Genomic DNA, 26,419 nt, shown 5'->3' with positions numbered 1-26,419 from the left:
CCGTATACAAAATTTCTGCCTGTCCCTGAAACTAGATTTCATTACAGACTTTCTGTAGAAACTCTGGCAAGGTGAAGCTGGCTGATTTGGGATTTAGTAAGTTCCTTCCTTGTGTCATTCTGACATAGCCTTATAGTTCTAGCAGGCAGTACCAGAACATATACCACCTTTGTACTGATGTTCAGCTAGAAGGATGAAGAATGATAGGAGTGGAAATGGGGAAACATAGGATAGAATTATTTCAAACTCGGGGAATAAATTGTATTGCTGCTAAAGTAATATATGTGTTAAGTGCATGTTATCTAAACACATACAATTATTCTACAGGAATCTCCCAAAATTCAAGTACCATCATATTTCCAAAGCAAAGTGACTATTTTATTGAATTTCTAGACTACTCCAGAGTTATAAAGCCTTCTCTGAACTTCATAGCTACTGTAAGTTCTCTTGTTTATCATCTTGATTATCATCTGTGGATAAGAAAATGTGACTTCTCCTCTATGCTTATATGGCAAGGTTTGCCTTGGATTTTTAAGTGTAATTTACAGATTGGTTTTCAAATTCCTTCTTTTTTTCACAATACATATCAGCAAATAGTAAATTTGGAGGCATTTGCTCTAGAAAAGGGTAAAGTGGCAAGGAATGCTGTAGTCTTGGCAGGATATATGTGAGTATAGTTTCTCAGCATTCTCATGGAAGAGAAATCTTCCCTAGCTGGTTCTTTTCCATTAGGTGACTGTGCTTTGAAACAGCAGATTAGTTATTGAGTTCCAAACCTTTTTATGTCTAACTCTGTGTATGTTTATATATATACACACAGAGACACACAAATATATACTTTATATAGTGCATTTATCTACTTCAGCAGCTTTTACATAATTCAGTTAAAACTCGTCGAACCACATTGCTCTCAAGTGAAGGTGTTCTTTCTGCCTCCTGTCCCTTTTCATGCCAGCTGCAGTCCACTCATAGAAGTATTTCGTGTTCTTCATTCTGTCCCTCATCTGCATTCAATATTTGTACATTTTGCAGAGGTTGCAGATTGTATCACTGCATTTTGCTTGAAAATCCATTTTACAATTCTTGAGCTTTTACTGTATAGAAGTGAGACCTAAATAGCAGTGATTTAGGCTGAATATACTCTTCCAGAGTAGATTCAAGAGTAGGCTCAAGGTGTAGCTTTATGCTCACCTGATCATTTGGGCTTTTGGGTTTTGTGCTTTTCATTTTCCTTGACAGTATCCCAGTTTGAATCCACCTGTTTTTTTCTCCTCTTCCAAAGATTACTTGAGTGAGAGACAGCTGAGGCATCTGGCAAGTCTTGCAGCTGGCAGACAGGAAAGTATCAGTTATGCTCCCAAAGAAGTGTGAATGAGCAGCTGCTGCTGTTACTGATAAGTGGAGACCTGCATATGGTCTTCAGAGAGAGAATAGGAAAATCATGGCTGAGGAGGAGAGGTAGTGCAGTGACATCTATGGACTGAAAAGGGAAACATCAGTGCTTTTAAATGTAAAAGTTGATTTTTTTGGTGGTGTATAGTTCAGAATAAGAATGATTTTACTGGATGAAAATCTGCTTGAATGTGGGCATAAAGGTTGTAAGTTGCAGTGCTGATTGATGTATGATGAAGAGGTTGCACACTGTTGATTTTCGGCCTGGTTTCAGTCTTCAACTCATTTGATGAATTCATAAACACATCTGACGCAGCACCAGCTCTGCTCATCTGACTCCTTTTCCCACATGATGTAAATGTTAGGTTGCCCTTTCTTGTGGTGGTGATAAAGTTATGTATTCAGACTGTAGGTGGGATATGTATAATTTACCTGAGACACAAACATTTTCAACTACAAGAGTAATTGGGAGAGCTGAAGTGCGTCACGTCTCCTTTCAGTTCCATCTTACTCTTTATTCCCTGGGGTTATGAATAATTTTGTTCTTGCCTGACTTGCCTACTTGCAGTGTTTATAGGGAGCAAAAATAAAGCTATTGATGTGTGAGAAGTCTGAGGATACCTTATTTTTCTTGATATGATGTGAGTGCAAATATATTGTTATATGCTATGTGTTGTGCATTTTAGCTTTACCCTTTTTCGATGGGTTTGATAAGTGTTTTCTTTCTTTTTGTTTAGCTAAAGGTGTCACGTTCTGATAGCAACCAGCTGACAGCTGATGAGAGGCAGAATCTTGTAACAATCACTGCTCAACAGTCAGACCTGCTTTTCCATCACTCTTCACTTTCTCATCTGGAAAATGAGGCAACAGAGGAGAGAAATCTGACAGTCCATGTCCTGAACTACACAGTCCCAGAAAATGGAGTAATTGATGTTGAGTTTCCAATCCTGTCTGATACAAAAACTCTGAGAGTTCAGGTAATGCTTTGTAACATGCTGCTTTGGAGTGTTGCCACACTAAATTGTGTGAGCCAGGATCAGTGATATGCTGTCCTGGTATCTGCAATAGCTGACATGTCACCTATTGTTATTTTTGTTACTTCATATTTTATATATGTTACAGCTGGAAAGAGACTGATGGATCTTGTCAAATGGGAACTAAGATATCAAAAGAGAAAAACCCAGACACCCAAAGCAAGCATAAAGTGGTCTTTTACTATGGGTGCCGTGCTCTTGTAAACAGTACAACATACATGAACACCACGGATTTTGCTGTTTTGTTAAGAGGTTTTTTTTTTGCACTGTCTCACAGGCAGAGTTCCTCAGCAGTAAGACTGACATAGGTGTTTATGACGTGTTCAGTTCCCCCAGTCAGACTTATCTCCAGGTTAAAAAAAAGAGCCAGGATATAAAGGTACAGTCTGAGACAAAACTTGCCATGATAAAAACGAAGTTACTCATTGTTTTTCCATACTCATCCATATGAATAATGTGCTTTTCCTAGGCTGGGAAGCCTTTTGAGCTGAGTATTGCAAGCAACAAGCCAGTTAGAGAGTACCACTATCTGGTAAGTTACTGGTTTTACATATGGGGACAATCCAAGGTGACTTTTACCAACTTGAGAAATACTCCAGTGAGTGGAATGTGATTAAACATTAGAGAGATTCAGCATTTTTTAATTGTCCTTTGTGAAAGAGGAGGCTCAAAAAACTTCCTTTCCACTAGGATGGTACTTTATGAAAGAGAGCTCTATTTTTCTACCTAGGAGGAATGCCCCTGGCACTGTAAGGAGGTGCTTCTGGAAAAAGTGCTTCTCTGATCTGGGTGTTGGGTTATTTCTGCTTGCAGATGTGAGATAAGGCACAACTGTGAGAACAATACTGTTTCTGACTGTGCAGAGCACCTGCAGTGGGAGAAGGGACTAGGATGTCCCAGGAGCAGCCCAGACTGTGGCTTTGTCAGCAGATCCTGCAGATGCAGGTGGAAGCAGGGGCCTGGTGGAGCCCGTATGCAGATTCGGGGCTGTCAGGCTGAGCGTGTGGGTACAGGGTGAGAAGAGCTGCCTGCTGAGGAAACAGATGGTTGAGTGGAGATAGTGGCATTGTTAACAAGGGAAATTCACAGGAAGCATTTTAAAATAAATGTCTTGGGTAGTGGCCTGTTTAATTGCTCAGCTGCTCTACTGTATCTTCCAGTATCTGAATGGAAAGATTTATTACATATACCATCATAAGTTTCCTATCCTGTCTTTAACATGTGCCTGTCTTGTTCACAGTCTGCATCTTAGTGACCATGTTAGCTATATTCTTTTTCTTTCACAGACTTTAACAGTAAACTGAATTAGGAAAACCTATATACAAATACATGTAAAATTTGGGCATTCTGATGTATTTTCTAGAATAGAAACACTCTCTAGAAGGTTTAATATAAATCAGGTCTATGCAACCAAAGGCAAGGAACTGCCTTTCATCTCTCCGTCTTTATTAGTAAGTCTATGTAGGAACAAATTTAGAGTGAAAAATGGTTGCTGTGGATCTGAAATCCAGGTATTTTGAGGTAGCTTCATACTAGCTCTAATCTGATCTGTTAAAATGAATGCCTGCTTTTAACTGGAGCGATTACTAGACCCCAGTTCACACTCTCCGTGAGGCAAACCAAAGTGTTCTAAGTAGGATGTTTTGGAGGTTTGCTTTTAAAACTATATGTCTGATCCAAACTCAAATGCTGTTACAGATGACCCACATGAGCCAACCCTATTACTGTTGTATTTTTATGTTCTCATAGCATATGTGTACACTTGTTGTAGTTCTTTACTTGTCCGTAGTGATACAGGAATTAAAACACAGAAAAAGAATTATCATTATTAAAAGAAATCTATTATTTAAATATTATATTACCTACCATGCCCATTTTCACAGAACTGGTCTACCACTTAGTAAAAAAAACCCAATGAATCACAGCTATGTGTCTCCAGCAGCTACTTGTAGAAAGAATTGTTGAGCTTATGACATATTGAGGATACCAACAGTTTGAGTGTTACATTTTTTTCTCCTTCAGGTATTATCTAAGGAACAAATTATGGCTTTTGGCACAAAGGCTACAGAAACATTCTCTTTAACAGCAGAAAATTCCTGGGCTCCTTTGATATCTATACTTGTATTCTATGTAGATGAGCTTGGAGTTGTTGTAAATGATGCTCTCACTGTCCCTATCCAGCCTGCTTTGGATGACAAGGTAATTGTATTGAACTTGTGTCTGAGACCATGTTTTTGTCTGGGTGTTGTGTGGCAAACAGTATTTTAGATCATAGGATTGTAACTGTAAAAACTTTTTTCATTGAGGATCTAATCTGAGGTTTGTGCAAGTCTTTGGAAAGACTTTTGATAATACCAGTGCAGTTAGGGTCCAGTTTTTGCATATTTGCAAGTCGTTTCTACTGGTGCTGTGTTTTCCACATAAACAGATGCACAGCATCTCCTCGTATTTTTAATAGTTTGGTCAATTACTGAGCCAAAGATTCCTCTGGCTAATATAGTGACAAGGTATCGTGAGTGCTCTAAGGGCAGAATTGTAAATGTTTATGAAGACTTTGTTCTAGCCAATTAGTGGTCACATTGTGACCAGTGTTTGTGTTTCATGGGACTGTCAATGCTTTAACTCAAAAAAGTTTGAAGAAGAGTGGGAAAATGCCTAGTGCATCAATGAATTGATTTTTCAAGCTTATTTACTAGGATGAGATTTGGTCCTTTGTGCAAATAAAAGCCTCACTATAATTTTTTATAGGTGGCACCATCCAAAGCCTGGATAAGTTCAAATTCTTTCTCTCGTCTGTAGACTTTAACACTTATAACCAGACATCAGTAGGGAGCCTGTTTGTCTTGCTGCATGAAAAATGTCTCCATTTGCCTCACGATTTATCCAAGTTACCAAAAGTCCTAGGAAAAAGACTCTCAGAGGTCCCCAGTGTCCCAAATGTTCTAGGAAAAGCAAATCCAGGGTCTTAATTATAGCCAAATAATCTAAAAAAACTACTTTCTGAGAGTTGTTAACAGCTGTAATTATCACAGTAGAATTTAAATCAGTGCTGTGTTTCACTTTTTTCTAGATTAAAATCTCTTGGAGCAAAGATAAGGTCAAGCCATCTGAGAAAGTCTCCTTTAAAATCAGTACAACAGAGCCAGGATCAGTAATTGGACTTTCAGTTGTTGATAGAAGTGCAAAGCTTCTGGGAGAAGGTAGTGACATAACAGAAGAATCTGTAAGTATATGGGAAAAAAGGTTTTCATTATTGTGTGTATGAAATATGTATGTTTGTGGAAATGTTACAGATTATATGCTGAACAGGTAATGTTCTTTGAGCATGATTTTTAGGCTGTAATTATGCAAATGTTTTTTACTTTTGCAAGTAATATGAGCAGCAGTGACTGTAAGGCTTAAAAGGTAATAGACACAGCATTTTGAATTCCAGTCAATACTTCATTGTTTTTCATTTGATAAACTATTAAGACTTGGCAGTTTCTTCATTCAGAAAAGACAAAGAAGTTAGGAAAAAAAACCCCTAATGATTTGTGTTTTGTGTTATTTAAATTTAATAATATAAAATGAAGAATTTTTATTCTTGGGAGGGCAGAATAATTATTCATACTTTTAAATTACCTTTACTTGCAGAAGCTCTACTGCATCTACAGTTTGAAAGAGCTTGCAATATATATTATTCCTAAAGTGCTCGAAGTACGTAGCCTAAGTGCCATAAAATATCGATGGGCTGTAGGCTCTGTTCTAGGCGTATAGATGGTCTTGGTCACCCTTCCATTAATCGTAAAACCACTGCAACCTAACCCCCTTCATCCTGTCACAGACTCTTCTCTTTGGCATGAGAGCTAAGCAAGCTACAGCTTGTGGTACAGCTGTATGAATTAGCAACAGTGAAAGTTCTTAAAACTGTAGTTGGCATTCAGTCTTTGGATGATTTTTTATTTTTTTCTTAGGTCCTCCATGAGCTCAATTTATACAGCACAGTGGAGTATTTCCCCCTGGTCAGAGGTTCTTCTGGTGTATTTCAGGTACTTTATTTTTTCATAATTCTAGGCTGTTGGTTTTTTTACTGCTTAGTGATTTGCACATCACTTGCCAGAAAAAAGTGAACTTTCTAACTTTTGTAACTATAGACAATGTACTGTTTTCATGGCTTATATGAGTTTTGAAGTGTGAATTTAGTCAATATGTAATACTCTGAATGCCAAGGAATATATTTATACTTCCATAAATACAGGTTGCTTTATGCTTGATACAGTCTTCACTTTGAAAAGTTTTCAGTCATTATGGAAATACTCAGATTCATATCACCTCCATTTTGTATGGTTCCTGTATATTATTTGCTTTAGTTCTATGCTTGCTTTATGACTTTATTTACTTAAAAAGAAAGAAGAGAAAAAGAAAATAGATAAGCACTGTTGATGTCTTGAATGTCCTGTATTGAGATATACTGTATAAATTTTATCCAGAAATGCAGCCTTTGGGTATCAACTGATGCAGTTCTTGAGGAGGATAAGGAACATTTTCTTTGTAAGTAATACAACAAATGTAGTCAAATCTAGTTTACTGAGTGGGGAAGGAGGTCCATGGGATAGGGCCCCTATTATGTCTTCTTCCTGTGCTGCATATAGGTTGCATCCAGCCTTACAAACTATTACCATTTCAAAGGTTCCAGACATACAAAATTCATGCCATCAGCATTTTAGAAATTTTCCTTTTTCACTGCAGTGACATTACCCCTTAAAAGCCTGAGGGTGAGTGGAGTTTTCATATGCAGTTCCAGCTGATACATGTTTTAGTGGTTTGTCATGTGTAGCCAAACTGCATGGCCTCTGTTTCATAAGCACTCCACAGAGGCCCTGTAGAAATTGGTGTGAAACTTTTTTATTCTTAAAATAAAAAAGCTCCTAGTGTCACACAGTAGTTTTACCATATGTAAAAAGCTATAGATTAGTCCAAACAGTATATTAATTTGAATTTTCTTAATTGCATTTATTAGAGTTTTCTAAATATAGATATTTGTAGGTAGGACAGTATTTTTTATTTTGTAGATGGTGGAATGATACCTATAGAGGATGGTTTCGGTGATATGCCGGTATCTAAAAATGGACCTCCTGATTTCAGCAATCTCTATGTGAGGACACATTTTCCAGAGACTTGGCTTTGGATCGACACTGAAATGAGGTATAATTTAGAAGCAAATGGAAACTGATTTGCATTTGCAGGTTTTTTTATTTTTTGTAGGTTTCAGTAGCATTCTGCACCAGTGCTGAAGAACACTGCTTTAAAATGTAGCATTATTTATATTCTGCTACCACCTAGAGGCCACAAGTGAGACTGAAAATCGGAAAAATGAGGAGTTGTACAACTGCACAAGAGAGGATTATGCTGACTGAAATCCTAGGAGTTTCAATATAAGCTAGATAAAAATCCTGGAGACAAAAGAAACTCTGGCTTTTACAGATGGGGACATAATAGATAGGGACACCTAGCGTTTTTCTCTACAGGACATGAAAAGATGGTGATTAGCCTAGAAAGGGAAATTATTGCTGTCTGCACCTAATTCAATGCATAGTTCAAACTGTCAAATGATGGTGAAACATGACCTGCATCGTGAAGCACAAATCTTGTATTCTTTTACAGCTGAGAAGTTCAGGAAGCAACCATCATCTGGGATTGTTTTAAAAGGACGTGTAAAAGTGGATTACATGTAATGTGATTCAGTGTAATTACCTTCAATTCATGTAATTTAAAATAATTTAAATTTTTAAAATAATTTTGATCCCATCACAGTATTTCTAAATGGTTAGAAGAAGAAAAATGATAATGAGCAGCTTTTCTTTCCAGGAATTTGGACTTAATTTTTCATGTATTTTAGACGTGTGTATCAGACAACTTACTGATGTCTGTAAATGGATGGTTTTGAAAGTCTGCTCTCCCCTTCTGCCATCAGATCTGACACAGAAACCACAATGGATGCCATTGTACCTGATACCATCACATCCTGGGTAGCCAGTGCTTTTGTGATCTCTGAAAACGGTGGGCTTGGAGTGACAACTGCCCCGGTGGAGGTACCATCTCACTAGAGTTCTCCTTTAAGGCTGGTAACACTGTAGGTTGTTGCTGGACTCTGATTTAGTTCTAACAGCAGCACCTCCTTATACTAATAAAGAGACTGAGAGGCCACGTGTATTCAAACTGTAAAGAAAACATCATCACTGAAGACATGTATGATACTATATCTGCCTTCCCTTCCGGCTCATGCACATATCTAAGACTTTACACAGATATTTGGATGCCTATTTCTGTTGGAGAAGAGTACTTCCTGGATGTGCCCATTTCAAAATCTTTGTATGTAGAAAGGGGGAATGACTATCTGGGAACAGTGTTGCATGTTTTCTTGGCTCTTCCCAGAGAGCATTCCATGAGTTGATAATGCAGGGAAGAGGTGGCTGGGATGTGAGAGGCATTTGTCTGCTGCTCTGCTAACACTTACGGCTAACACTTACCCCAGGGAGGGAGAACAGGAGAGCTGATTTAAGACTAAATTTATCTGTCAAAAGCAGTCCTGGAATACACAGGTACCCCTGATCTAGATAAACTTGCAGGGGGCTTGGACTACATGTTATCCAGAGGTCTCTCGCAACAGAACCATTCTGTGATCTGTGATAGGTGCTAAGTTTTGGATGACTTAGCTTGAGGAGCAGAGTGGACCCTGAGAGCTAGCCATGGGATGAGATTCTTCTTGCTCCCAAATTTCTGTGTCCTGAGGCTCTTTTCATGCTTCCAAGTGTTTGAGGAGTTTAGCAGTTTAAGCTAAATTCAGCACTCCTCAGGTTAGATCTCTAACCTGAGATTCCCAGTGTACAAGTTCAGTTGTCCTAGGATCACTCTGTATTCAAGGAAACCACTGCTTAAAGAGAGTTGTTTAGCCTGTTTAAAACAGGAATTAATGAAGTCTCATTTAGCTAGTATTTTATATACATAGAATAATCCTTCCATTCATTATGTAAAGATCCTAGAGAAGCTATGTTCCTATCAGAGACAATTCCACTCACATACCTAGGTTTAGAAAGGTTGAAACTGTAGCAGTGGGCCGTGGATTTCCACCTTGGTTCCTGGACTAGGGGAAGCATAGCTTGTAGACAGCTAGCTTATCCATTTAAGTTCTCATGCCCTCAAATTCTTGGGGAGGAAGAACTTTTGAGATCCAAACTGAGATCTAGGTCGAGATTTCGCAGTTGGCTTCTATACCAGACACAGAGCTTGTGCTTTGAACACCCTGATCTGAACCCCACTACAGAATTTGGAGCCCAGTCTGGATTTTGTGGCTAAGGCTCATTTGAGACTGGAATCCTTATTCTTGTTTCTTTTGGTTGGCTTGGCAGAGATGGGACAGAAAAAAGGATAGTTTTCTGATTAAAACTGTGTGGAAATACACACTTGGCCTCTCATCCTCAAATGTGAGAAGGCTGCAAGTAGAACAGATGTTGAGATAATAATTTAGCTATAATCACCCCCATGCACTGCTCAGTACTTCACTATTGTTGGGACATTTAGGTTGTGCTTTAGAGTTCCATATGGCTGAAACATGTTAATCAGTACCATACAGAGAGGCAATTAAAAGAAAGACATGAAAAATGTAATGGGGGAAGGAAGTAAGTGACATCTGCGTGCTTTATGTCATGTACTGCTTTGCATAATTTTTTTTTTTTTTTGACTTCTCCTACACAGAGTGTCAATAATTTTACTCAGTTTTATTTTATTGTAATATACTGGCATATCCCTGAGTGTAAGACTTCAGTTTTTATTTAAAGTAAAAAGACAAAAAAAAATAGGTGCATAGGGAAAGCCTTTACTATGAACTAACCAAAAAAGTCTCCATCAGAACTTCTCTAATGTTTAATATCTAAAGAAGTTTATGACACTGAGAGCTTTAGCAAACAAATTTTTTTTTTACAGAAAGCATTGGAATATTTGCTAGCTAGAAAAGAAAAGCTGAGGGATTTTTGTTTCTGAAACTCAAAACACTTGGAAGATTTTTTTAAATGCAAACCAGATTAAAATAATTTTTAACTGACATTTCGCTTATAAAGGATATTATGTCCCAGCCATTCTTATTGTACAGCTGTTCATAAACAGTGAAATTTTGATCCCATTCAGCTTGATGAGACGTTAACACTGATTTCTTAGGGTAAAGATTTCTTTCAAAATGCTCTGTTCGCAGATAAAAGAAACTGCTTGCTGGTATATTTCTGCAGTTTTTATTTTAATTAATAAAGTACATATTTTTAGAAGTATAACTAAAGAACTTACGTTAAGATTAATCTTACTAAATAAAAAAAGCACTGTAAGGTGGTGTTGAGTTACAGAATTTGGGTGAGTTAGTTAGTTATTATTGTATTGACATGAAAATAGGTCAACTTACAGAGTCTTAATCATTCATTACTTGTGTACTCAAAGCAATTCAGTTACCTTAATGAGAGTTCAGGACAGTTCACAGCTTCCAAACTTGCAAGATGATAGACTCTTAGTCCTAATTCAGTTGCGTCTGTTGGGGCTGCCCTGTCAAAGCTGTCAGCAGCTCTTGTCTGAATGGTGTTTCTAAAGGTGCTTACGACCAGAAGCATCTTTGCCCTCTGCTTCAGCCCCGCAGTAATGTGTTTTGTCAGCTGTAGAGTACAACTAAACGTACTCTATCACTGAATTTAAAAGTGATCAGAAGACAAGTTGTATAGTAATTTTCTTTCTAGTTTCTAGTCTAGGTTGTAGGGGTTCATGACTGATTTTGTTTTGCAGCTAGAAGTTTTTCAACCTTTTTTCATTTTCCTGAACCTTCCATACTCCATCATCAGAGGAGAGCAGTTCATTTTGGAAGTGAACATCTTTAATTATTTGAAAGAAGAAGCTGAGGTAAAAAACAATCTCTTTATCTTTGAATGTTACTTGATACTGCAGGGTTTTCATCACTGAGGAAGACCATGCCTTTCTCTGTGAGAACTGGAGTATTTTCTTTAGTGGGCAGACCTACTTGTCTACACACAAAACAGGTGGCAGATTATGAAAGCAGCTTTTCAAAATTAACACTTTGTATTGCAAATATTACTGTATTTACAGGTTACTGTGATCCTGGATATGAATGATGCTTTTGAAATTATTCTAACATCCAATGAAATAAATGCTACAGCAAATCAACAGTCTATATCTGTACCAAGTGAAGATGGAAAAACTGTTCAATTTCCAATCAAGCCAAAACATCTGGGAGAGATTCCTATCAAAGTGACAGCAATATCATCTGTTGCTTCTGATGCTGTCATCCAGAAAATTTTAGTAAAGGTAAACAACCTGTAGCTTGGCTTGTTCTTGATGTAAATTGTTCCTGAAAACAGGCAACATAGTTCGGCAAAAAGGCAACCCAGTGTACTTGTCTGCCTCTTGCTTTGTGTGGTCAGTTTGGGGTCAGGTGGCTTTAAGTAGAAAACACTTCTTTTAAAATAATTTGTCCTTTAAAATTCTTTAGATCCCCTTCCAGGAATGAACACATAGATCTATTCAACTACAGATAGTTTGTCCAACGCTTCTTGAAAGCAAGATGAAACCTATTTGTGTATCACTGAACCCCTGGTGCTATAGCTAATTTAATAACCTGTGGAGAGTAGACCAGGTAACTGTTTGGATAAGTGCAATTGATTTTACCTTACACCTGGCTTTCATTCAAAGCCTATTTTAGATGAACATTTCTGTATTTTGCTACTGGTGCTGGAATTTTAGCCTCCAGGCTTTCTGGTAAACCAGACACGGATAAGACTTGCCTAGCTTTGGATGTCTGATTTGTGTTGGGCTCCATTTCAGTGGAAGGTGGTAGACAGTTGTACATCTCATCATACAATAAATGCTCAAGATCATAGAATCAGAGAATGGTTGAGGTTGGAAGGGAGTGGTACAACCTTCCTGCTCAGGGCAGGATCAACTACAGAAGGATACTCAGCCCCCCTGTCTTTATCTTCATAGGCTGAAGGATTGGAACAGACATATTCTCAGACAGTCCTTTTGGATTTGACTGGGAATAAACGACAAGCAGTGTCAAAAACTTTGGAATTCACTTTTCCTTTGGATGTTGTAAGTGACAGTGAGAGAGTGCAGGTCACTGCTGTTGGTAAGAATTATCTTACTCTGTTGCTATCATTAGGGAATTAATTATGGCATTAATTGTTATTTAACTGCAATATAAATAGGTTGATGCATTAAGTCACAGTAATTTACCATCATGCATTAGGATAAACATAGGGAGACCTTATGGATGGAGTGTTTTAATTCCTTTAATTTATTTAATTTGTGCTAATATGGTGTTTGTAAGGTATTTTCGGAGTTAGAGATTGGATTTTAGTCAAGAAGGTCCTGCAAAGTTTGCTGGTATTCTGTTGTAGTTATGCTGTCTGCAGAATGAAACCTGTAACCTGACTAACTGTTGTTTACTGTGACACCGGGGCTTTGATAACTGCAGGTGAGAGAAGAAATAAATGAAGTTTCAAATACATACCACTATTGAAACATTTTCCTGGATTAAATAGATTTTAGTTTTATGGGGTTTTGTTGGGTTGCTTTTGGTTTTTTGGTGTTGTGGGGTTTTTTTTGGTTTGTTTGTTTTGTTTTGTTTATTTTTTAATGGTAGCTGTTTGAAATTGCTCTGTGTTTGGAAAGGTCTGTAGGGAGTTGGGTCAGTGGGCATAAAGTTGATCAGTAGATGAAGTATCTTTTCTGCCTGCTTAGTGGTGTTTAGTAGAAACATTCCCAATATATCATATTTTCTCCCAGTTTAGAGTATACCACCCTTTATGTGTGAGGTATGCATTTATTTGCAATAAGCTTTAGTTTATTTTGATTAAATTTTATCTTTCAGGTGATTTACTTGGGCCTTCTATCCATGGTTTGTCATCATTGATTAAGATGCCTTATGGCTGTGGTGAACAGAATATGATCAATTTTGCTCCAAATGTGTATGTTTTGCAATACTTGACTAAAACCAGGCAGTTGAAAGAGGATATTAGATCAAAAGCTGTGTCGTTTCTGAGAAAAGGTCTGTATGCCTTAAAGAAAGATGTTAGATTTTTAAGAACTCTTCCTAGTAAAAAGATACCTATGACTCTTCATCTGGTGTTTGAAATGTTGTTCAATTTGTGTCAATGAGAACTGGAAGAAAAACCATTGTTTCTTTTTTTTCTCTTTATTCTGGGCTGACAGAATTAGACAGTAAATTATTTTGTTTACAAGGGCAAGTTTTCTCAGAAAAAAAATGTTGGTTTTGTACAATTACTTTTTTTCAGATGACAAATGCATTTTAGAAGATAATTCATATGGATTTACAAGATGGTTGTTACTTCTTGTTTGATAAAACCCCATGTGAGCAGACATTTCTGATCTCTGCCTGAGGCACAGAGCTTTAAAATGAGTCAGTGAGCAGAGTGAACCACATTCATCCCCTGTCTTCAATGACACCATCCTGACATGTCCTTGTAGAGCTCAAGGAGTGGCATTTGCTCTCATGGCTGGCTTTTTTACCCACAGAAATTTTAGACTTGGTCAGAAGTGAACTCTGTGCTAGAAATCAAAAGCTGGAAAATTTTAGTTGGAAATTGTTGTATATTGGAATGGGGAGATACTCCAGAACATCACAAAGTCTGGAGACCACAGCTGCACTCTGGCTTTTGGATCAGACAGTATCTAACTGTGGTGTCCCACACGCGCCACGTGTCAGTCTCCATGCTGAGAGCCTGGTTCTCAGACAGCACTGACACCAGCCCCGTGTGAACTACACCCCTGCTAAAGCATCGTGATGACATTTTCAATTTTTGTTTACTCTCTCTAAGTCTTTTTTGTTTGATTTTTTTAAAGTTGTTGACATTTCCCTTGGAAAAGGCACAGCTCAAAATTAATTTTCCTTTCATCAAGATTCCAGTTTTCTGTCAAAGCAGTTAAATGATTTTTTTTTTATTATTATTTTTTAAACCCTTGCTACTACATGGTTTAGTTGAAAATTGCAGTGGGGAGGAAGAGATGTGTTATGTAAACAGCTACTCTGAAGTTTGTAAGCAATCTATCACTCTTTTAAGACTGAGCTTTGGTATCATAATTTTCTAAAGTTTTCCAATAGTGGATTTATTTAAGTTGTTTCAAATCAAATGAATGCTTTGAAATTTAAATGTTTAAATGTCACTTACATACAAAGTGTATTGTGTTCTTAACTTCTTTCTGAGGGTTTGAATTGAGGTACGTGTTTTTAACACTGTAGGTGCCAAAACAATAACTATGCTGAAATACTTGTAACCTTAAGATAGAAAATAACCGCAATCTAAAAAATATTCTGGTATTTTTGCTTTATTTTAATAATTATTTTCTGTTGTTGCTCGATTTTTTTAAGTGTAATCTTCAAGTTGAAATTTAGCTTAAGATATAATTTTTATAGACTCAGTTTTTGAAAGGATTGTTATGAAGTTTAATTTAAAACATACTTTATTTCCCATGTCGTAATTCACCAAGTATTTGAAAAAGTAACCTCAGAATCTGAAGTAAATATAATTAATTTATGGCTAAATGCTTGTGAGAAGAAGGGATCATATAGCTAGCAGAAACTGCTATATGATCCTTCTTTTAGCAGTTTTATTTACTTAGAACAAAGGCAAAGCCAAAGAAAAGTTGCCCTTTAAGCACATTTCTTAATTCTGGTAATGACAAATCCCATCTTTAAATCACTTTTTCTGAAATGAAAAACACCTGATACATCTGAAAGCTTTGTTGTTAGACCCAAAGAGGGAAAGATTTTGAGCAGAATTTCCAAGCTGTTTAAAATGTAAGATCCTTCAGTCTTGAACATCTTTCTGAAGTCCTTTCCATCTTTATACATTCCTCTTTCGGCTTTGTGAGCTCTTTTCAGTGAGCCTCCTACATCTCTTGGGTTCCAGCCAACCCTCTGGGAATAGTAGTGAACATCTTCATAATAGGATCCTTCTTTTCCTTGCCTTCCCACTTTTATGTGTTGACGTTTGAAGTATCATTTTTCACGTGTGATTGAGTGTCTGTTGGACCAAGTGCGGTGGTTTGCAGCCTCCAGGCCTCCTGTTCCAGCATTTCTGCAGGCGTTCCCATGTTAGATACGCTTGTGTTGGGAGACTTTTGCGTGACTGCAGCAGTGTTGGCGCTGAGACGAAAGCAAACAGAATGTAGGAAATAGCTGGATGATCTCTCTCTCTCTGGTTCTGCTCATCTTTCTGATCCCTCCCAGTCTTACATTCTGAGATGAATTTGTGCCTGTGTAAGGGCTGCTCAGCAGTCTTTGTTAAGCAGGCTGAAAGTTGTACTCTAGTGCTTTTACACTACCAGTAGGATGATGGTGATTATAATACTTATTGCTGTACATTGCCAGTTCTGCAAAGAAGCAGAAGACCTTGTTTTCAGACCTTGCAGTCAGATACTTTTGAAGAAGGAGCAGTATATTTGTATATATAGATGTGTTTGTGCTCCTCATAGAACATTATTTGGAGGCTTAAACTTTGACAGTGACTTTTGCTTTTCTTGGAGAGAAATGGCACTCGTTCCTCCTTTTTTTCCCCTTCCATTTAAGAGTGTTTTACTTAGTATCATTAACTGAGATGACAGGTATGTCTGTGTCTGAAAGACTCACCAGTTTTAGTGATGTAATTACCCACTATCATGCTAAATACATAATAAACCTATAGTAAAGCAAAAATTTAGATTGCAAACTCTTCTAAAGAAGACTCAAAAGCAAAATTTGTTGCTATTGGGGTTACATGGGAAGGTACCCAGTTATACTATAGTAACAGTTCAGATTCCCAGCTTTATATCTCATTCTCTTCTATTACAGAGAGACCTTAATTAGGAATTCATCTTACACTGGCACTTAGATTGAGGGACCAGGCCATTTGTTCCTCAGTAATTAGGGGGTATGGTTCACTCACTGTTTATGTACAGACAGGATAGTATGGAAGTGGGTGGTTAATGAAAGGAAGGAACATTTTACAGGGTTGTAGCTGGATGGACCTCACTGGATGTATTTGTGTGAATTCATTTGTGTAGGACTTACTGATGGTTGCCTGAAAGTTTTTCTGCCTGATTCTGTATTGTGTGCATATCTATCAGGTCTTTGATTAATGAGTATACTTTCTTAGTTATAATAGCTAAAATAGTAAAATTAAGGGAAAAGACAAAGTGGAGGGAAAGAAAAGATGCCGTTACTGTTCTGGATACACAAATGGCAGGCAAGATGTAAGGGAAGAAAGGCTTTAGACACCAGAAACTACTGTGATTAGCAAATCATAGGAAGCTCTTCATTTCTAACATTAATGAACCCCTGGTTCTGTGCTGAAGTCATCCACGAGTGAGAATGCTGCTGGTGGTTGCGAGCAGTCAGTGAGCCTTTGAGGCCCTTTTATTTTGGATGTCCTGTAGCCAGGAGAAAGCTGCACTTGTTCTGGATATTGAAAAATCTTAGGATAACATTTGAAATGGTTCTTCTCAGGATTTCAGGACCTTCAGGTCTTTTGAAAATTTTCTCTTGTTTCAGAACAGCCTCTTCCAACTTGCTTTTTCTGATAGCAAGACTGTTGATTTGACAAAAGCCACCTGAAGAAGAGGTCTGGTTTTCCAGCAGCACTTGTAGCCTTGCTCTTCCAGCTGGACAACAGTTTTTGCTTGTTGTTCCTTTTATGCTGTAAAGATAGAGCATTTCTGTAGGTACACAAGATCCCCAAAGTGATGAAAGCACTGAACTATAGCTGCATCTCTGCTCTACTCTCACTGCTCTGGTCCTGGAACCCCGGGTGTCTGGGGGCACATCTCTGCACTGCTTGAGTGGCTGATGAGCAGCAGCAGGAGTTTCTGGTTCTCCTTTTGTAGATGGATCCTTTGTGTTACTGCTGCCTGCTTCCTCATCATCTTCTGCATGGTCTTGTGTGTTCCTGCATATTTGTGAGGTGTTTTAAGAAATAGAAGCTTCAGTTCTGCCCTTCTCAGTCTTAGAAAGTGCCTTATTTCATATCATCAGTTTCAGTTCCAGTTTGTGTTGGAACCCGCATGAGAGGAATGTGTTCAATACCTGTCTCTACTTTTCCACTTCAGGCTACCAAAGAGAGCTGCTTTTCCAGAGGGATGATGGCTCTTTTAGTGCCTTTGGAAATGAAGATCCCTCTGGGAGCACATGGTGAGTAGTTCTGCCAGAATCATTGTGGAATTTTAGTATTTTAGATATTTTCCCTGCATCTGAAAAGTTTTTGTGAAGCTGGTTAAAGTTTCCAGCTGTATTAGCCTTCTGCCTGGTTTTCATTAGGTGTTTAGGCCAACTCTAAGGTCTTTCTTGCTGGATAACATATTGTCAAAGCCATTATTAGGGTGAGGCTTTTTAATTTTGCAAAAAAAAAAAAAAAAAAAAGATGAATTATTTTAACCAGGGAAATAGTTTAGTCTGAAAGTTTTTGCTGTTGCTTTCCTCAAAAGAATGAAGAATAACAATTGAATTAGTTATTCTTGCACTTGACTGAAACCATTTAGGGCTATGTGATCATCCCTGCTTCAAGCAGATTTTCAGTTATCTCTGTACTGGAGGCTGAAGACTGACTGAGACATTTTGTAGGGGGTGAGCAGAGTTACTGGTGGTAAAAATTTTGTTCTACTTGCCTCTCTCACATTTCCTTTTATTGAGACTATAAACACAGCTGAAAAAATCTTTACAGTGCTGTGTTTCACTCCAGGAAGCATACAGAGCATAGTTGTGGAAGCCAAATAGATAACGGAGACAGGTTCCACCACTTTGTTCAGCTAACCCTTGCTCACTTTAGATGTACTTATGTATTCCAGTACATGCTTCTGTCTTTGCTTAGAACCATCCCAGTTACTGTGCCACTGAAAGAGACTTTCTTCTGGAGTCAGTGGGCATCTTTCATTGATATCAGCAGGATTTGCCAGTACTGGCAACTCTAGTACTTAAATAGTTCAGTGACAAGTTACCTGAATGCACATTTGGAAAGACGGAGTCGAGAGATAATTTGGGATTATTAATAATAAAACAACAAAGGTTGTTTCAAGGATGTCATTACAGGGATAGTGGTGGTAATTAACATCACACTCATAACTGCATTACTTTGTAAACTATAACTTCTGTCTAGCAGCAGAAGGCAGGAGAGCAACCTTTGAATAAAGATATACATGTGCTGGCAGACTTAGAATCTATACTCTGTATTTATTTCTGAAGCACAGCAGCTGGAGAAGGGGTGATCTTCAGGAACAAGGATATATCTTCATTTTTTGGTGTGTTAAGTTTAGTCTACTTGCTTATCTGGGTGAGGCATTCATTTTACTCTGCTTGGGAGGGGTGTGTAGAACACCTTATGCTTTACAGTATTCTTACATCATCTGAAACAGAGGAAGCTGTAATGCCTGGCTAATTTTGACTTACCTGATGAATCTTTTCCCCAAGGTTATCAGCTTTTGTATTGAGATGTTTCCTTCAAGCTCGTCCATTCTTAGATATTGACGAGGATGTACTCATGGATACAGCTAAATGGATTGTCCGTCATCAGAAATTAAATGGGGAGTTCCAGGAGCCTGGGAAAGTGTTACACAGTGATCTTCAAGGAGGCACCAGTAATCCAATTACTCTCACAGCTTACATCATGTCATCCCTCCTAGGGTTCCCAGATAAACAGGTATTGGAATTCATAAGTGTGATTCGTAGTTACAGGAATGCTTCATAAATTTTCATAGTACATGGCAAACACTTGGTACTTTAAAGAAATAGAGGGATATTTGAACACAGGCAAAATTTAACCTCATTTTGTTGAACATCCCTTAACTATTCAAAACAATGCAAAGTTGTGTTAAGCCCTTCAATTTTGTATTTGCAAAATCTAAAGGCAGTTTCTGTTAGCAAGAATATTGTCATGACTTTAGTCCAAGAACTTGCAAAGAAATTTCTTGGGGGAAACTAGTCTTAAAGATGTTAAGTAATTCCAGTTGATTTAATTGAAATTACTCATTTTCATAAAGACAGTGCCAGATCAAAAGGCTTGCCTTTGAGGTTCGTGTCTGTGACTCTCAAAGAGATTTCTCATTATTTTTTGGTCATAATTTTTCTGGTTCTATACGAATTTTTCTTTTACATTTACTATTCCAAGATCTATTTTATTCACTGTATATTCTTCAATATTATCTTCATTTCCAGCATGCTTATGCCATCAAGACTGCTACAAACTTTCTAGAAGATAAATTAGGTGAAGGCATTTCAGATAATTACACATTGGCACTTGTGACATATGCATTGTCCTGGGCAAAAAGTACAAAAGCAAAGGAAGCACTGAATATGCTGAACCAGAGAGCAGAACACCAAGGTACTGCACAAGTATCTTACTCAGTTGTACAGACAGATTTTTGTCAAATTGAAAAATGCCTATCATATATCTACAGCTGTATATTCAGAATTCAGATCTGTTCTGAGTATGATATAGAGAATTAGCTAAGAAGTTCTAAGACAGCCTTAATGAGAAGTGTCCATAAATGAATGACGATTCACAAGAAAGCTTGTGCTTTCAGTCTCAGTGTTCCTGATAGGAGTACTGTGATGCTGTTGAAGAACGACTTGTCAGTTTTCCTATTTTGTTATGCACACTCGTAAGATCAGCATGGTTAAAGAGGGGTAGATGGATGAAGTTAACTATTCCAGTGTAGTTTGGAGAGATCAGGAGGGTGTTGGGGGCTAATGAGTATTAGAATGAAGAGGTGAAGTGTTGGACTTCTGTAAGGCAATACAGAGGTCTGTTGCACTTTCCCTGAGGACCTGTCATCTCAGTATGTTTAATGTCTTTCAAGTTTAGCACAGCTGAATTCTTCTTCCTAATTTGGGGGAGGAACAGACCATATGGAGTATAAGAAATGGAAGTTTTTGGCTCAAAATAGTAACTGTCCCTTGAAAAATCCAGAGGAATTCATGTTGTAGCCTAGCAACAGAGCCTCTTGAGTGTCCCTCTATGTTTACTGAATTAGGCCTTTTGGACAGTCACTTCTGGGACGAGAAGTCATTTTTTTGGGAAGGATCCACTCAAGAATGAGTCTAGTGAGCAGCTGTGCTGCCTGAGGTGCCTTCTCTAGTCCTGAGAGAAAGGAGCACTGTAACAAGGTGGCCTTTTCACAAGGGCTCTTTTATGTGAGCACTTCAGGCTGACAAGGAAAGGATCAATGTAAAGTTCACTGAAATCAATTGAGTGACTGTTTGGACTCCAGCTTTTTTAGTATCTAGAGTCAAACATTGCTAAGGAAGTACTTAAGTCAGTCCTTCATGGAACACATGCCTAAACTTTGATTTCATAGATCCTTGCTAGGGCCCACGTGTAAGCATTAATGAAGAGGTTTCCTCTAAGACTTTCCCAGAAATCCAAAGACTTCAGTCTGTGGATCTGAGGTTATTATTGGTTCTTTTTACAGGAGAATTTCGTTTCTGGGTAACACCTGCTTCTGAAATTTCTGACTCATGGCAGCCACGGTCCATTGATATTGAACTTGCAGCATACGCTCTGCTCTCTCACTTTCATCAAGACAGATTAGCTGAGGGGATCCCTATTATGAAATGGCTAAGTCATCAAAGAAATCACCTTGGGGGATTTTCATCTACTCAGGTAATATCTTGTCTTAAGGGGTTTTGCTATACTTTCTAAATGAGCAGTGTATATTTAAAAATAAAAAAAAAAGGACCATTTTTTACATAGTAATTACTGAGTTTTGTTTTGCTGTAGCTACCTTGGTTACGTACAAGCCTGCGTTATTGGCATCTTACTCCTGGACTGCCAGTTTTAGTATTTTTGGCAAGTCTAATAAAAAAGAGAATTAGAGGGAGACCTTCTTTACATAACGTATTAATAACAAAACAAATTAAGAAGAAATAGTGATGCCCATGGAAAAGTAATTAAACATATTTTTGAAATAAGTATGGTGAAACATCTATGCTTACTTTCTTTCCAAGGAGAGAAACCTCTTTTTATTCTTACCATGTGCGGGTCCTCAAACTCCTGAAAGGCTATTAACTTAGCGTTTAACTAAGGGGAGTAGGTTTTAGAAGAACAGCCTAACCTAATCCCTCTGTTGGCAGTTGGTCTTAACTTAATAATGTACTTTGTCCTTATTATTGCATAGATTTTTGATGGGCCGTGAAATTTGGAAGATCTTCACTATCTCCAGGAGGTTTCCATGTTATTAAAGCCACATCTTATAAGTTGTGCTGGCATCCAAAAAAATTAGATAGTACTTTGGATTGCACTGGTTCAAACTAGCTTTTAAATTAACTGCAAATGCTGGTCACAGTAAAATGCTGCTTGGTACCAAGGTGTACAGGCTATCCTTCATTATTTTCAGATGTTGGTTAGTATTAATCTGAGAGAAATATGTTCTGAGTAAAATGCAATTTAAGAACCAGGTGGGTTCCCCTGAGTTATTAGTGCTTTCCTAATGTGTTAATTCTTGCTTATTTTTGGAGAAGTTGATTGAAGCACTAAATGAGTTAACAAAATCTTATTGTTCAGAAACCTATTTTACGTAAAAGTTTGAAAATCTAGCAACATATCATTTACCCTTGAGGGTAAAATTAAGAAATTAACTTAATCATTTTGTTCTTCCATAGTCTAAACTGTTTTGATCTCAAAATTACTCCAGTGTCTTCCTAGATGCCTTTTTTAATTTGTGGAAATGACTCCATAGTTTTTTAGTTAACTTCTAAGATTGCTTTAAAAGAGTTTATTACATAAGAAACTTAATATATTGTTGAACAATAAGGAGGAAAGTATTACGTTGCATATGTGATGCTTTATGAGTTAGGGTGTGGTAATTCACCATAATCTGTATACATGGTGCAGTTTACTGGGAATTTGAGTTGCTAATCAGCTGATCTTTCTGGATTTTAAGAAATCAGTGAAGCAGGTCATCTCACACAAGGATGTGGCATGGGAAGGAGAGTGGGTTTGTTACCTGCTAGAGTAAAAAGTCAGCACATGCTGGCCCCTTAAGGTATGGTACCGTCACCATGTTGTAGGGAATGAATTCCTGTTATGTTAGAATTTTGTTACTAGAAGTGGCCTAATAGTAAATCAAGTATCTGTATGTCAAGCCTGAAAGGCCAATTTCTTCACTCTGACTGGTTAAAAGTAAGTGCAAAATGAACTGCATGAACAGCAAAAATCCCTGAGAAGATTAGAGACATTAATTTAATTACTGTATTTGTTCCCAGAAAATAGTGGATGTTAAAATTCTCATTCCCTAAACTGTGCTGGACCAAATGCTCAAACTCCACCTCTTGTGTTCAAAACCTGGAGAGCTAAGCCTACAATCACGCACAAAGGTGAAAAAAAAGAATTTTAGATACATATATGCCAGTGTGTTTGTAAGTATATTTTGCAGTGGTTAAACAATTGCACAAAACCTTTGGATCAAATACAGAGTGTAAACTGGGCTGAAACCCTTTGAAATTGTTGTTGAGTGTCTGATAAAATTAATTTCAGCCTTTTTTTAAAATAAATGTTAATAATTTTTCAGACCTGTAGCTTGTCAATGATGAACACACCCTGAACAACTCCTCTGCAGTACTGAATATTTAATGCATAGTCACTAAATAAATCTAGGAAGTAGCAGTATCGTTACTTTCCTCTGTGTTTTTCTCCATGGTTGGTGTGGTGTGTAATCTTGACTCTTGTGTTTTTCAGCTTGTCAGGTGTTCCAGGTACCTTGCACAAGAGGAAAACTTCCTTAGCTGGGTCCCACCTCATTTTCCATTTCCACTGTAGCTAACTTCTTGCCTTGTGTTGCTATCTCTCTTCTGTGCTGGGACCTTCCTGCCAGGGGAATCCAGAGATGTGGAGATGGCTGCATGAAGACTCCAGCATAATCAACAAATGGGTCTATGCAGGAACTACAAGCTCCCCAAGGCATAGTCTGTGTGCTGTGCCAGCTGCTTCTTTTCAATACTGAAGGGTTTCTTTCTCTCAACAGGACACAGTGGTGGCTCTACAAGCCTTGAGTCTATTTGCAGCTCTCACTGCAGCAAGCAAAACAGAAATGGATATAACAGTGACAGCCCCTTCTTTGGAAGTGCCAGAAACATTCTCAATTGATACTCGAAACCGTTTCCTGCTTCAGGCCAAGGAGGTACTGTAAAAAGTGAGGAATACTTTTGTAAAGTCTGCTGACCGAAAGTACTTTGAAAATACTGGTTTACTCATCTTTCTTCCAGATTCCCCCTGCACAACAAATGACAATTACAGTGTCAGCGGAGGGAATGGGATTTGCTGTTTTTCAGGTAGGCAATGCAGGCAATCAGGTAGGTATTCTTGCTAGAAATATGCTTTCTGCAAGGAAAGTGTATTTTGGAAGCTTTATAGAACATGTTAATAGGAACAGTCTTCCAAAATGTCTTAAAACAGTAGCAAAGCAGTTTACTAATTGAGGAATACTGTGAATGAAATATGGACATATTCACGTTATTATTCTGACAAGTGGTCTGGCCTTTTAAGTAATGCTGGATGACTGACAGTTTTGGGGCACTTCCATGGGCCAAAGCTGTATCAAAGCAATCCTCTCCTCCTGCGGAACTGCAATGTCCATTTGCAAGACAGGGGACTGCAGTGGTACGCTGGCAGGCACAGATTTCAGAGTAAAAGAGGTGTGTGGACTTGGCAGAAATGCCACATTGAGAACCTGTGGTAAACCATAGTAAAGCACAGATCAGTAGAGAACAAGATTGCACTGCTAGTTATAAGAGTTTTCCTTTTATTGAAATAGAATGCAAGAAAAACTAAAAATAAGAGATTATTACAGCCAGGTTCTCTAGCAATTTTTACAGTGTTCTGAAATAGCATGAAAAACAGAGTCAAGGGATCCTGCAAACTACAAATAATAACAGACACTTAGCATCGACCAAAAGTGAGGGCGTGGCCGAGAGTGGAAGGAGAAATACCATATCAGAAGAAAACAGTGTTGGATCTAACTTGATATGGCCAGCAGTGGATCTCACTTCCCTGGTGCCCTCTCCATGATAATGGGTTGGAACCACACAGGTGAAAGAGAAGGCCTTTGAAAAGCTACAAATAATGCAGAAATACTAGTCTCTGAGCATGAGAGACTCATTTTATTCAAAGTGCAAACTTAAAGTTGCCGACTGTGTCACAAAACCAGAGTTCCTACTGGACTCCTAGTCATACTTGAGAAAACTGATCTAAGGCCACCTTTAATTGTCTCCATGTTTTATGCCAGGTCAGATTCCATCTCAAGTTCCATCCAATCTGTCCTTCACTTTAGTGTTCTTATGCATCTGGGAAGCAAAAAATGCCTGATGATGGTTGGTAAATATCTTTATCTTTGGGATAAAGACCTTTTCAAAGAAGTCTTCACAGGTGCCTTTCAGCAGTGAACAGAAGCTGGACATACACCTCATTCATTCACCACCAGTCTGCAAAACACACAATGCCATAAATCACAACCCATGTTTATTAATTCCCAGAAGTACAAATGAAGTTTACAGTGAAGTTCAAAAGTTTCAGAGGATGATTTAGATTTAGGTTTGTAGGCCAAGATAGGAATGAACATCTCAGCAGGACTGCGTTACCACATCTATGGTTTCAGTGTGTGTGTGTGGAATGTAACAAAGTGGAGCTCCAGAACAGTTAAGACTACTTAACCCTAATAATTGTTGAGAACTACTCCCTAATACTAAGTCAGCTAATTTGTCAGGTGAGCTGATCAAAAACTTTTCAGCAAATTGTTTCTTGCTGGAAGACACTGATACATTGAAATTTCATACCTTTTTTGAAAACACCTTGGTTCCAATTACGTTATTTCCAGCAGGAAAATTTTACATTCAAACCAGCATGTCTGGTGAAGACTGGGCAGAAGTCTTCCACCAAGAATAGCCAGTTGACTGTGGTGGGAGCACTCCCTGGGGGTGTATAGCATCAGGGTTTAAGTTCCCGGTTCGTTGCATGAACGTGGAAGTGTGCTCACAAAGAACTGCTGTTCAGGAACCAAGGCTAATGAACCTTGTTCATTTAGGTCACTGTGCTGTCACCTCTTTTCCTGAAGCTTTGAGTCATAGATGCTGTGACTTGATTCCGAATAGTGCACTTCACACCCTGGAGTAGTTCCTCCAAAACCTTGTCTTTGCTGAGATCAGTTCTTTCCTTCTGCTTTCTTTGGCAGGTCTGGTATTCTAAAAGAAAGAGCACTGAGGACATTGAATGAGATTTCTCTTTTTCCCGGACGCAAGCTAGGTCTGGATCAGATTTAATAAATCAGATAGCATATGACATTGCAATCACATTTCTTCAGCTGTGTTTCATTGTATTGGGCCTGCCAGAGTACAGTGGTAAGAATCACTGTTCTGGGATTTGACTTTCTTGCCAAATGTAGCATGTCAAAACAGTAATTCATTTAAATATCACACAACACAAGATTAAATCCATTAATGGAAACGTCTGCTTTCCCAACAGAATGGATTCTTAGGAAAAACCTTTTTTTTTTTTTTTTGGTGAAATCTCACTGTCTGTGTGTGCAAGTTGGCAGTGCATTCAGTCCTGATCGTTCAGGATCTCATGAAATGTATTTATTTTTGGATATTATGATTGCAAATGCAGACATTTATTTACAGCTTTTTGGTCCTGCTGTCAACCAAGTTTCCTAGCTCATCTCTCCATTATGTGAGTATATACCATGGGTGACCTAAGACACTGACTCTGCAAGAGAGAGGAGAGGATGGGTTGGGGTATTACGAGAGAGGCTCTAGAGAAAGGAGTCAAAAAAGCAATCTTCCCTAGCAGGCCTGCTGAAAATCTTGAAAGAAGCACCTCTCTGCTGTGTAGAATGACTGTGAACTGTTCTTGATGCATGACTAAAATAATTGGCATGGGCCCATGCCTTCTTGGAAGGAAGGAGAATGCTGCTGAAATCCAGAACTA

The 26,419-nt window shown here is 38.1% G+C and overlaps 1 protein-coding gene across 3 annotated transcripts in view; it reads left to right on the top strand.

The window, feature by feature from the left end:
- LOC121672887 (CD109 antigen-like) overlaps positions 1-26,419 on the top strand; it is a 70,774-nt gene that overhangs the window by 30,482 nt on the left and 13,873 nt on the right. For 2 of the 3 annotated variants that reach the window (XM_042045789.1, XM_042045791.1), the window contains 20 exons: positions 328-437; positions 2,130-2,369; positions 2,704-2,805; positions 2,896-2,958; positions 4,449-4,625; positions 5,497-5,649; positions 6,380-6,454; positions 6,896-6,956; positions 7,478-7,610; positions 8,380-8,497; positions 11,226-11,339; positions 11,544-11,762; positions 12,438-12,582; positions 13,327-13,503; positions 17,559-17,640; positions 18,913-19,141; positions 19,657-19,822; positions 20,913-21,103; positions 23,463-23,618; positions 23,704-23,769. In XM_042045789.1, the coding sequence (XP_041901723.1) occupies positions 328-437; positions 2,130-2,369; positions 2,704-2,805; positions 2,896-2,958; positions 4,449-4,625; positions 5,497-5,649; positions 6,380-6,454; positions 6,896-6,956; positions 7,478-7,610; positions 8,380-8,497; positions 11,226-11,339; positions 11,544-11,762; positions 12,438-12,582; positions 13,327-13,503; positions 17,559-17,640; positions 18,913-19,141; positions 19,657-19,822; positions 20,913-21,103; positions 23,463-23,618; positions 23,704-23,769 (2,777 nt within the window). The remainder of the gene's footprint in view (positions 1-327; positions 438-2,129; positions 2,370-2,703; positions 2,806-2,895; positions 2,959-4,448; positions 4,626-5,496; positions 5,650-6,379; positions 6,455-6,895; positions 6,957-7,477; positions 7,611-8,379; positions 8,498-11,225; positions 11,340-11,543; positions 11,763-12,437; positions 12,583-13,326; positions 13,504-17,558; positions 17,641-18,912; positions 19,142-19,656; positions 19,823-20,912; positions 21,104-23,462; positions 23,619-23,703; positions 23,770-26,419) is intronic. The other variant, XM_042045790.1, reaches the window with a different exon arrangement.

The sequence above is a fragment of the Corvus kubaryi genome, unplaced genomic scaffold (genome assembly GCF_017639235.1).
Source record: "Corvus kubaryi isolate FWS band 111438036 unplaced genomic scaffold, C.kubaryi_AGA036_p1.0 65027, whole genome shotgun sequence".
Lineage (NCBI taxonomy): Eukaryota > Metazoa > Chordata > Aves > Passeriformes > Corvidae > Corvus > Corvus kubaryi.
This window is presented reverse-complemented; position numbering and strand designations above follow the sequence as displayed.